The sequence below is a fragment of the Rhinatrema bivittatum genome, chromosome 7 (genome assembly GCF_901001135.1).
Source record: "Rhinatrema bivittatum chromosome 7, aRhiBiv1.1, whole genome shotgun sequence".
NCBI lineage: Eukaryota > Metazoa > Chordata > Amphibia > Gymnophiona > Rhinatrematidae > Rhinatrema > Rhinatrema bivittatum.
In genome coordinates this window covers 125,215,821-125,228,144 of record NC_042621.1, presented here as the reverse complement: position 1 = coordinate 125,228,144, position 12,324 = coordinate 125,215,821, and the positions used below count along the sequence as shown (strand labels likewise).

General features: G+C 42.0%; 1 protein-coding gene across 1 annotated transcript in view; it reads right to left on the bottom strand.

The window, feature by feature from the left end:
* LOC115095435 (cGMP-dependent protein kinase 2-like) overlaps positions 1–12,324 on the bottom strand; it is a 169,411-nt gene that overhangs the window by 73,962 nt on the left and 83,125 nt on the right. Inside the window, 1 exon segment of the mRNA XM_029609064.1 lies at positions 8,263–8,331. Within this exon segment, the coding sequence (XP_029464924.1) occupies positions 8,263–8,331 (69 nt within the window).

Genomic DNA, 12,324 nt, shown 5'->3' with positions numbered 1-12,324 from the left:
CCAGCTGGTCCGGTTAGGAGAATGGACGCTCAATTTTACCGATGTCCTTTTTTGTAACCAATGGCTGCCAGCGGGTTTGGAAAACCAACACTCGTAAAACTGAGTGTCGGTTTCTGAACATGCTGACAAAGCCACCTCTCCTGGACCAAGGAGGTGCTAGGGGCGCGTAATCATCCCTAGTGCCTCCTTTTAGCATAACCCCCTCATTTAAATATGGGATCGCATGCCCAGGAGAGGTGGCTGGGCATGCTTTGGGAGAGCGGACGCTCAACACGGACCGGCCGTTCTCCCACACTTCTTTCAGAATCGGCCTGATTGTTTGGAAGGATTTCTACCAGCAGGGTTAGGTTGTGTGTGTGTGGGGGGGGAGAGAGAGGCAACAAGGCACATAGTTTTAGATTGTAGTTCCAGTTTCTGTAGGACAGGCAGGACTACAAATCCATCGATGCACTGGGGCAAAAACCAGAACTGTGTCAGCCTGTCAGGGTTGGCTTGGATCAATTGGCAAAGCTGTTCATTGAATACGTATCTCTGAATGAGTCAGTGCTAGAGTCACTATAACAACCCCAAAGTCCTCAAACCCAGTCAAAATGCTCCTGTACCCCTGATGGCTCACAGTGATAAAATGTAGCACTGAATGGATGAAAAGAAGCAAATAACTTTTAAATAAAAGAAAAGAAGCAAATAACTTTTAAATAAAAAGTTACCGTGCCCCTCATCAAGAGGTGTGTTTGGCTGTGGTAGCATGAGTCTGATGAGCACTTGGAGTGCCGCCAGGGATCAAATGCTACGTTAACTGGAGCAGGAGAAGCCCCCAATCATAGATGAAATTACAACATCCATTCAGTTCCCCCCCTCCTCCCCAATTACAAAATATAAATAAGCATATAAAGCAAGTATGAGGAAGTTAAAAAGAAGCAAATGAGTACATGGAAGGACCCAACAAAGGTCTGTAAATCTCTTACTTCCTCCTTCCCTCCCCACCAAAGTAGGAAAGCCTCTATAAATGTGAGGAGCAAGAGCTTGGCTCATAAACCTTTGTTATTCATAATTTGAAGTGTTATTATTTTGACTTTCATAATCATATTAACTACTTCCAAATTAGGATGCTTGGAACTGAAGGAATTCCCATACTTAAAACTGAACCGAGCTCCTTCAACCCCTTCCTCTTCCACCCGCCACAAACACACTGTGGAGTGAAGTTTCGTCTAATATAATGTCTGATTTGCAAAACCCATGATGCTTAAATCTGCCTAGTTTTCATGCTGTTCCCTAAAATTAAGGGTCAGCATTTTTCCCATAGGGTCTTATCTAATGCAAGGCTATTTTCCATAGGCATAGAATGGGGAAAAGTAATTTTTGTACATCTGAGCCTACATATGCCAAAACAGAGCATCATAAATTTGATCAACTTATAGAGGTTGATATTCAAAAGCCATTTAGATGGATAACTGACAAGTTATCTATCTAAAAGGCTAAATCTGACACAAAAGATGATGGTTCATTCTAAAGCTAGGGTCTTAGACTTCAGGAAAACTAACTTTCTCAAATGGGGAAGTACCTCAAGGAGTCGTTAGCTGGATGGGAAAATCTAGGGGAAGAAGAAGGGCAATGGGGAAAACTCAAAGACGATATAAAAACAACTAATCTTTTTATTAGGAATTCAAATAAAGGGAAGAGGAAAAATGACTGTTATGGTTTTCTAAAGAAGTAGCTGAAAAGATAAGGGCGAAAAGGTTAGCATTCAGAAATTACAAGAGATCAAAGAAAGAGGAAGACAGGCAACAATATCTGGAAAATTTAAGAGAAGCTGGGAAAGTAGTCATGAATGTGAAAATTTAAATAGAAGAAAAAATAGCAAATTCAATAAAATGGGGGGATAAGATTGTTTTCAGATATGTTAGTGATAGAAGGAAGTGCAAAAGTGGTACTGTGAGATTCAAAGGTGAAGGGGCTGAGGAGGCTGAGGAGGAAAAAGCAAAAGTGCTTAACAAGTATTTCTGTTCAGTGTTTACTATGGAAAGGCCAAGAGCAAGACCATATAAAGCAAACATAAAAAGGATTGGAAGTGAGGTAAACCTCAACTGATTTTCAGAACAGTGAGTTTGTGAGGAGCTAACTAGAATTAAAATAGATAAGGCGATGGGGCCAGATGGGATACATCTGAGGGTACTAAGGGAATTTAGAGATGTCCTGGCAACTCCAATGGCTGACCTTTTCAATGCTTCTTTAGAGTCTGGAGTAGTTCCAGAGGATTGAAAAAGGGCAGATGATGTTCCTGTTCTTAAAAGTGGAAGTACAGTGCAGTTCGTTTTACTTCTGTGGTGAGCAAACTAATGGACTCACTGCTAAAGCAGAGGATAGTGCAATTTTTGGACTCCAATGGATTGCAAGATCCAAGGCAGCATGGTATCTGATCAATTTCTTTGATTGGGTGACTAGAGAGTTGGATCAAGGGAGAGCACTTGACATAGTGTACTTGGATTTCAACAAGGTCTTTGATACAGTTCCTCACAGAAGACTTATAAGTTGTGTGCCCTTGTTATAGATCCTAGAGTGATTGACTGGGTTAGAAACTGGCTGAGTGGGAGGTGCAAAGGGTAGTGGTAAATCAACTTTTCTCTGAGGAGGGGATTGTTACCTGCAGTGTGCCTCAGGGATCAGTCCCTGGACTAGTATTTTTCAACATTTTTGTTAGCGACATAATGGAAGAGTTGTCAGGAAAGGTTTGTCTTTTTGCCGACAATACCAAAATTTGTAACAGGGTGGACAGCCAGGGAGGAGTGGAAAACATGAATAGGGATCTAGCGAAGCTCGAGGAATGGTCTAAGGTCTGGCAGCTACTTAATGTTTTGGGCACTTGCCTGAATTGACCACCTTTGGAAATAGGATGCTGGGCTTGATGGACCCTTGGTCTGACCCAATATGGCAACTTTTTATGTTCTTAGCTAAGATTTAATGCTAAAAAATGCAGAGTAATACATTTAGGATGCAAAAACCCAAGGGAAAGGTACAGTATTGGAGGTGAAATTCTTCTAAGCACAAAGGTAAGAGTGGGATCTGGGATAGTCATACCTGATGATCTTAAGGTGGTCAAACAGGTGGATAAAGCAATGGTAAAAGCCAGAAAGATGCTTGACTGCAAAGGGAGAGGAATGGTCAGCAAAAAAAGGAGGTGATATTACCCCTGAATAGATCCCTGGTGACACCTCAATTAGAATACTGTGTACAGTTCTGGAGACCACACCTTCAAAAGGATATAAACAGGATGGAGTCAGTCCAGAGGGTGGCTACTAAAATGGTCAGTGGTCTTCATTCTAAAGCATATGGGGACAGACTTAAAGATCTAAACATGTATACCCTAGAAGAAAGGCGAGATAGAGGAGATATGATAGAGACATTCAAATATCTCAAAGGTTTCTATGCACAGGAGGTGAGCCTTTCTCTATGGAAGGAGGCTCTAGAATGAGGGGTCATAAGATGAGGTTGAAAAGGGGTAGACTCAAGAGTACTCTTAGGAAATATGTCTTTATAGAGAGGGTGGTGAATGTGTGGAACAACCTCCCATTGAAAGTGGTGGAGATAAAAACAGTATCTGAATTCAAGAAAGTATTTGATAATTACAGGGAATTTCTAGGGAAATGATGAGAATTGTAATGCTAAATTGATTGGACAGATGAACAGACTGGATGGGCCAAACTATCTTTTTCTGCCATCATGTTTCTATAGTGGTGCCCCTGGGCGCACACATATACACACACACACACACACACACACACACACACACACAGTCAAACGCACACATGGTAACAGGAATGTATGCACAAATACACATACTCGGACACATGCACACACATACACACACACACACACACACACACACACAGGGACAGGCAAGCATAGGTAGACACACACATAGAAACAGGCACCCACTTAGGCATAGGCACCCACACATACAGAGTCACATACACACACACACACACACACACATTCACACATGCGTGCACGCAGAGGGAACCCCGCCACACACACACACACACACACAGGCACAGACACAGGCGCACACAGGCCGATGCAATAAAAAGCGCGGAAAGTGGGTGCTGAAAAGTCAGTTCTTGCTTTCTTAATGCGCGCATGGCGACCTTAGCGCCTCCTTGCTAACCCGACCCCGCCGCGGCTACTGGTTATGAAAACCAACGCCAGTAAACTTGGCATCAGTTTTCAAAACTGGCTGTCTGCCAGCAATGAAAACGGACGCTATCTTCATAACTCAGCGGTCTGCCGAGGTATTTTTTTTAAAGTAAAAAAAAAAAAAGAAGTACAGAAAAGCAGCTTTTTTCTGTACTTCTTTTACATGTGCTCAGCTATTAACGCCTGCTGCAGTCTGAGATGCACATTTATCTTTTTGCATGCGGAGTGAATGAGTAATAGGCTCATTCACATGCATTTGCCTGTGATGAGCGCTGCCTCATTCACTCCTCGTTGGATGCACGTTAAATAGGCACTAATCCCCCTATTGCATTAGGGGGTGGATTAGCGCCTATTTAACCCACGTCCGACTGCAGGTTATACAGTGCGCTCGCCTGAGTGCACTGTATTACATCGGCCCCACGGAGGCTTTATTGACCAGACAAGCCAAGCAACTCTAGGTAAGGTTCGGTAATATGCTCTGTCTGCAAAGCTCTGTTTCTCATGCTCCCACAAACAAGGACAAGTAGGCATAGGCACACATACATAGGCATACACAAGTTTGTACAAGCGCACACAAACATGCACATGCTCGCACATGCATACGCGTGCATACACACACACATAGAAACATACAAGGAAAGATAAATACACAGGCACACACACACACACACACACACAAAGGCGCAGGCACCCACACCCATAGGCATAGGTACAACACACACACACAGAGACAGGCATGGACACACACACACACACAGAGGCAGGCACAGTCAGACATAGACATACACACACACACACACACACACGCATGTTATACACCAGATTACCCGAGGAACACTGGGCACTTTTTGCTAGTAGGAAAATAAAGGGCTGCAGTCTGCAAAAGATTACATAATCCTTATTTTCACCTTGGACAAAAGACTATCTAAGCTCTTTATCCTCACGATAAGGAAAAAGTTTGCTGAAAATCTGTGATAATTTATGTCGGCTAAATACATCAATACAATGATTCTAGCTGAATAAGTAAATTTGCATAAACTGCGCATTTACTTACACACTAGCATCTCTCTCTCCCATATGACCACATTTCTTTCATGCCTTAAACAGAGCTTCTCATGCCTGTCCTGGGGACCTCGCAGCCAGGCAGGTTTTCAGGATATCTACAACAAATAGGCATGAAATAAATTTACGTATACTCTGTCTCCATGATATGCAAATTTACCGCATGCCTATTAATTGTAGATATCCTGAAATCCTGACTGGCTGCGGGGTCCCCAGGATAGGTTTAGGAAACCCTGCCATGAAACATGTCATTTTTCATGGAAAAAGATAGCTGAGATAAGCCCTTAGAGTCAATTCGCTCCAAGAGGTTTGGGCATCCACTAGATTTGCCTGTTAAAGTGAAACAAGATGCATAAAGCTGCCATTTCAGAAATGAACTAGGAGTGATGGGAGGCATCAGATGAGGCCACTGGCAGACAGGCAAGGGGTTTCTTATTAGACAGTGAAGGGATGCTTATTGGGAATAAGGAGGGATTTTATTGTCTATTGGGTGGTATTTTGATCAGGAGGTTAGGAGGATCTTATTGGGAGCTGAATTAGGGAGATCTGTTTAGGGGTAGCTGAGCAGTCCTGCAGATCCCATCCCAGGCTTGTCAGCAGAGTGACAATGTTTGCCCCACACTAACCTGCTTTGATATTTTGGGCTGCTGAGCACAGGAAAAAATCATGCAAATAGTGATATTCAAAGTACGGTCAGCTTTTTCTGAATCAGAATACCCATTTTAATAAACACTGAGGTCCATATTCAGCTGCTGTGCAGCTCTGCTAGTTAGCTGGATAAACTTATCTAGCTAACAATACACTGTATATTCAGCAGCTTAAATCTCCCTCCCAAGCGACTTTTCAGACCCCCTGCCTCCTCTCCCTCACTGCCTTCCAAGGTGGTGGTGACCCCCAAAAGTATAAAAAAATGAATAACCCCCTTCCTTTTTAAAAATATGACTATCTAGCCCAACCAACCCCCCTTTCAAGTAACTCCCCCAATCCCCCCCTTGCCAAAAATCAACATCCTTGGTGTCTAGTGGTCCCTCTCTCACCCCCAAATAAAAAACAACCCTGGTGGTCTAAGATGGATCTTCCTGACACCCCCCCCCCCAAAATCCCCCATGTACCTCAAAGTAACCTCATTGGTGTTCAGTAGTGGGGGCCTGGAGTGGCCCCTAGTCGACACCATTTTAGAAAAAGGTGTCAACCTTGCTTTGCCTCTCTCATGTGATAGGTACTTTGTATCATATACTCCCAGCCCCCAGTGAACACTAATGAAGATACTTTGAGGTACGGTGGGGTTCATCCTAGACCCCAGTGTTTTCTTTTTTGGTTGGGGGGAGGGAGGGATCATAGACCCCAGGAATGTTGATTTTTGCAAGTGGGCCAGGGTGGGGTGGGGCTACAAGAAAGGGGGATTAGCTAGGCCGGGGAGGTCATTTTTTTAAAAAGGAGATGGGTTAGGATAAGGAGTGGGGCACCACCTTGTGAACATTTATTATTATTTGCAAACTTTTTGGGGTCACCACAGAGGGGGCGTGGGGCTCAAAATGCCCTTGAGAGGGGATTTAAGCATGTTTTAGGGAGGTGTAGTTTTGGGCCAATTGGCCCTTTAAAAAAAGATGGGTCCCAAAAAGCAAAACGGAAGTCAGTCTAGCATAGCCACAGATGTGAAAAGAACAAAAAACAAGATGGATGCCTTGTAAAGTAAATTTATTATATTGGATTCAGTTTAGAAATTGTAGTGCCCGACTCTGGCCGAGTTTCACCTTTTCGGCTGCATCAGGGGCTTATTAATCCATACTATACAAATGTATTTACATACACGTTTGTACAAGAGTGTCACTCTCAGCTGCTTAAAAATGGTTACAGTGTTATCTCGACAACCACTTTTTATTCGTATCTCACAGAATTCTCAGAGATTCTTCGCTTTACATCCACGTAATTAAATTTCGACAAAATCCAGGAATGGATTCATTTACTAGCTTCTCTTGCGCAGGAGTACACATCTGATGTTACTTGCTCTGTGTGTGTCCTGAATCGCACCATTCCTGGATTTTGTCGAAATTTAATTTCATGGATGTAAAGCAAAGAATCTCTGAGAATTCTGTAAGATATGAATAAAAAGTGGTTGTCGAGATAACACTGAAACCATTTTAAAGCAGCTGAGAGTGACACTCTTGTACAAACGTGTATGTAAATACATTTGTATAGTATGGATTAATAAGCCCCTGATGCAGCTGAAAAGGCGAAACCCGGCCAGAGTCGGGCACTACAATTTCTAAACTGAATCCAATATAATAAATTTACTTTCCAAGGCATCCGTCTTGTTTTTTGGCTTAAAAAAAAAAAAGATTTCAGCTTGCTGTGCAAAGGTCGCCATCTTACGTTACACTGGCCCCAGCTGCATTCTTTTTTCTGTCGCATTTCTCCCACAATCAAAAACTGCGCAGTGAAACCACCGCAATTTAGATTGGAAAGTGGAAAATATCACAGGAATACCACCCCCCAGTGGTATTTGGCTCCTCCCATAATAAAATAAAATATTGACCCCCTTAGCTTGCTTTTATATGCCTTAAGAGGTAATCATCTTTTAGTGAATAGACCCCAAAGAACCCCTGACAGCTATCTATCTAGTTAGTTACATAAGGTTAACTGATAATTAATTAGCTAAAAGAAGGATTACAGGAGGAGGAGACCCTGATAGACCTAATGGCTAGCATTTTTCAATATTTGTTAGCCTTGTAAAAATATCTCTACTCAACTACATATTGGTTCTCTGCTAGTTAATTTTATATTTGGTGGGCTACCTCGATACTTTAGCCCTGTATTATCTGATAATGTAACATGATGTGCTGCACACAGTACAACAAACTGCATAAAATAAGGTTAAAAAAAAAGGCCTTGTCTCATTGTCTTCATAGCAATTGCTTCTATCGACATTAACTTATGTTACACTACAACCTCTCTGTCACAAAATTCCATGGCCATTTTATAATTAACCCTTGTGGTGATCATACTTACTCTCTATCAATGACAAGGCACTGTGTGTCATCCTCTTCTGCTATAATATTGGCGGAGCGGACATCCTCACTGCAAAACATATGGCTAGAGTTGTCAATATGGACTTGTGTTATAACATTCTAGGGACGCAGGGCAGGCTCACCTCCTTGTCCCTTGCCCCTTCTTCCCTCGACCCAGATCCTCCCCCTCTGCCCCTCCTCAAACCCAGGTCCAATATTTACTCTGTCCCACTAAAGATTTCACATTTTTACCCCCTCTCCCCCACAACATTTATTTTATCAGTATCATAACATTATATGATTATTTCTGGCTACTGTTGCTACTACTACTACTTATAGTAAAACAGGAAACCCACAAATCAATGCATTTCTTAAGAATATAAAACCACGAGATGTATCATGCTGGGGCAGACCAAGGGCCGTGGAGCCCAGTATGCTATTGCTGACAGCAGCCAGTCTGGGTAACATTAAAAGTACCCAGCAGATCCCAAAAAAGCAGATCCAGTTCCTTGTTGCTCACTCCCAGGGATAATCAGTGGCTCTCTCAGACTCTACTTGGTTAAATTGTTTATGGACTTTTCCTTCAGAAATTTGTCCAATATTTAAACTGTGCTATATTAGCTGCCTTGAGCACATCCTCTGGCAACAAATTCCACAGCTTAATTGTGCGCTGAGTGAAAAAATACTTTCTCCGACTTGTTTTAAACCTGCTACCTGTTTTAGTTTCACTGAATGTCCCCTTTTCCTAGTACTATTTGAAAGGGTAAATAACTGCTCCCTATTTACCTGTTCTACCTCAGTCAAGATTTTAGAAACCCCTGTCATATCCCCTCTCAAGCTGAAGAGCCCTACCTGTTTATCCTTTTGTCATAGGAAAGCCATTCAATCTTCTTTAACATTTTTACTGCCCTTCTCTGTACATTTTCTAGTTCTGTTTTATGTTTTTTGAGATGGGGAGACCAGAACTTCACATGATACTCACGATGGGGTGATCCCATAAATCTGATATTCACAGTTTTATTCTCCATTCCTTTCCGAATAATTCTTAATATTCTCTCTGCTTTTTTGTCCACCACAGCATGCTGAGCCGAGCATATTAATTATTAACATGCCATCCACAATGACTCTAAGATCCTTTTCCTAGTGGTGACGTCTAATGTGGAATCCAGCACACTGTACCTATAGCTAGGATTATTTTTCCCTATGTATATCATTTTGAAATTTATCCATATTAAATTTCATCTACCATTTAGATACTCAGTTCCCCAATCTTCGAAGATCCTTCTGCAGTTCCTCACAGTCTGCTTGTTTTTTAATTACTTTGAATATTTTTGTGTTATCTGCAAATGTAATCACTTCACTTATTGCTCCCTTTTCTAGGTCATCAATGAATAAGTTAAATAACACTCTCCAGGATACGCCACTATTTGTCTTTATCCTTTGGCAAAACTGACCATTCATGTTTTCTATCTTTTAATCAGTTACCAATCCACATTTCTTCGACAATACGAAATATGAGAAACTTGCCCAAACCATGTAGAAGTGAAATGGCCCTTCTTTGCTTTTGAGGCGGCATTGTCTTCAGTTATTTTAGAGAAGCCCAACTTTCAATGGCATAAAGTCCACAGTACAAGGGTGGGAAGGGTGGGGGTGGGGGCCAAGAAAGGACCTATTTGTAGCTGCTCCCAGATCTTCTGAGGTCGGCTTCCCTCTTGCTCTGGTGACCTTTTACGAAACTGTCGTTCAAGGTCCTTAATTTGAACTTATGCTACTTGCCGACTTGCGACTAATGTTGTGTTCGAAACTTTATTGAGCTCAAATAGTTTTTTACTAACTTTAAACACTAGAAGCTTCCTCCCCCCTGAAACCACTGTTACAAGGACAATCAAAAAGAGTTGCAACACTTACATTTTGGTAGAGTCTCAAGAGCCTTTAAGCATAGAGATAATTTGACATTGCCAGCAGTGAATTAAACACCACAGTTGGCAAGGCATTTAAAGCTGAGCATATTTATCTGCCACTCCCATGGGCTAGTCACTATATATCACTAGGTCCCTGTACAGACCTCTAAAATCATGAGGCCTTCCATCCCTTCTCAGCTCCTCCCACCTGGAAAGCTGTGATTGGATGCATCAACCCTATTTAGTTAAATATAAACAGGGAAAAGCAGGAATACATATTTAAACATACACCAAAAATCTCCCGCATTCACAATTTATGCTGTATTTTCAGGGGTTTTTTTGGGAAGTGCCCACAGGCTGGATCTAACCTTAGAAATTCCAATCACGGGTCCAGAAAACCTCTTTCTTTGTTTTTTTTTTTTAAATTTATATAACAATGTGCATACGGACATGTTCAACGTCTCTTAAATCACAGCCAGTATTAAAATATTTTTTGAAGCTTCAATGTCTTGCTTGTTTTCATAATCGGTAACAACATTTTTTTTTTAGGTACAAGAAACATTTATCTTGAACTCTTCTGCTTAAGCCAACTCCCAATACTAGTTGTAAATCCCGATGTTTGATATGAAGGACGACACGGCCATCGTTTCCCTTGATGATTGCTGTGCCAGGTCTTAAAGCTGTTTTTATTTTTTTTTGGCCTCCAACTGAGACTAATTTTCATACCCATACAACATCGCGAATAAACTGGACTCAGGTAGGACTTTTCCGTGTTTGAGGGGACCCTTCCAATAGGATTCCTGTTTAGCCCATTGGGAAAATTTTGTGGGAAGCTTTTCTCAGATACCTCAGAGATAAAGGACACCTATTCAGAAGAGAAAAAAACCTTTGTACATCAGTAAGCTGTCATTTCAATTTTATTGAAAATGATTTAATTATTACAGAATCAATAAACATTTAATTTAACACCCAGTGCCTTGTTCTGCCTGCTTTGTCCCAGCATCTACAACCTGGGGTGCAACAGCTAACACCATACAGAGAGAGAGAGAGACACACACACACACACACACCACTGCCTGGGCCACAAGCGAGAGCTTCCCCCCACAAAAAGAATCCATCCTTGGGAGAAAGAGAGTAACAACATGGGAGAAAGAGTTGTATATGGAAGGAGTGCTAGCCAGAGCAGCCTCGAAGAATATTTGTTTATTTTTATTTATTTAAAAACGTTTCTATACCGTTGTTAAGTTAGATAATCGTCACAACGGTTTACAGCAAGGCACGAGAATAAATAAATAAATAAGTTTGTGTGCCCTTGGGATTAAAATTCCCACCAAGGTTACATTTATTTATTTATTGATATGCCGCCTTGCACAAAGGCCCTAGGCGGCGCACATAATTAACACACATAATCAACCTTAAAATATACAATGAAAACAGATAAGACAAAGTCTCACAGCCTGATAGGTGGAAATGAACATAATTTCGCAAGCACACGCTTTTACAGCCTGAAAACCCGATATATAGGCCAGTTCACAGAGGCCAGCCTACAAAAATGCCAGTCATAAAAACAATGTTTTAGCCATTCTTTTAAAAGTCTTATGACATTCAGTCTGCCACAATTCTTGAGGTAAAGAGTTCCAGAGAGTTAGAGCGGCAACAGAAATCACATGCTCCCTTGAATCTTGAACTCATGACGTACCGAGGAATTATCCAACAAGCCCAATATCTAAAGATTCAGGTCTTCAGCATCAATGTCACCCACTTCCTGAGCCAAATGTTTGCAGCTTTCACTTAATAACAGCTTTCACTTAATAACAGGCCGATACAGAAAAACGCGCGGGAGAGCTGGCGAGCGCCCGCTCTCTGGGCGCGTGCACAGGCCACTCTCCTGGGCGCGCAATTCAGGAGGGCGGCCTATGCAAATTAGGGCCCATGGTAAAAAGAGGCGCTAGGGACACTAGTGCATCCCTAGCACCTCTTTTTTGACAGGAGCGGTGCCAGCAGAAATTAACGCCAGCCTTTGGCAGGCGTTAATTTCTGAAAGTAAAATGTGCGGCTTGGCATGTTGCAGGCTCTATTAGTTTCGGGGGGGGGTTGGACGCGCGTTTTCGAAGTGCTATTACCCCTTACTGTCTAAGGGGTAAAGCTAGTGTGTCGAAAAC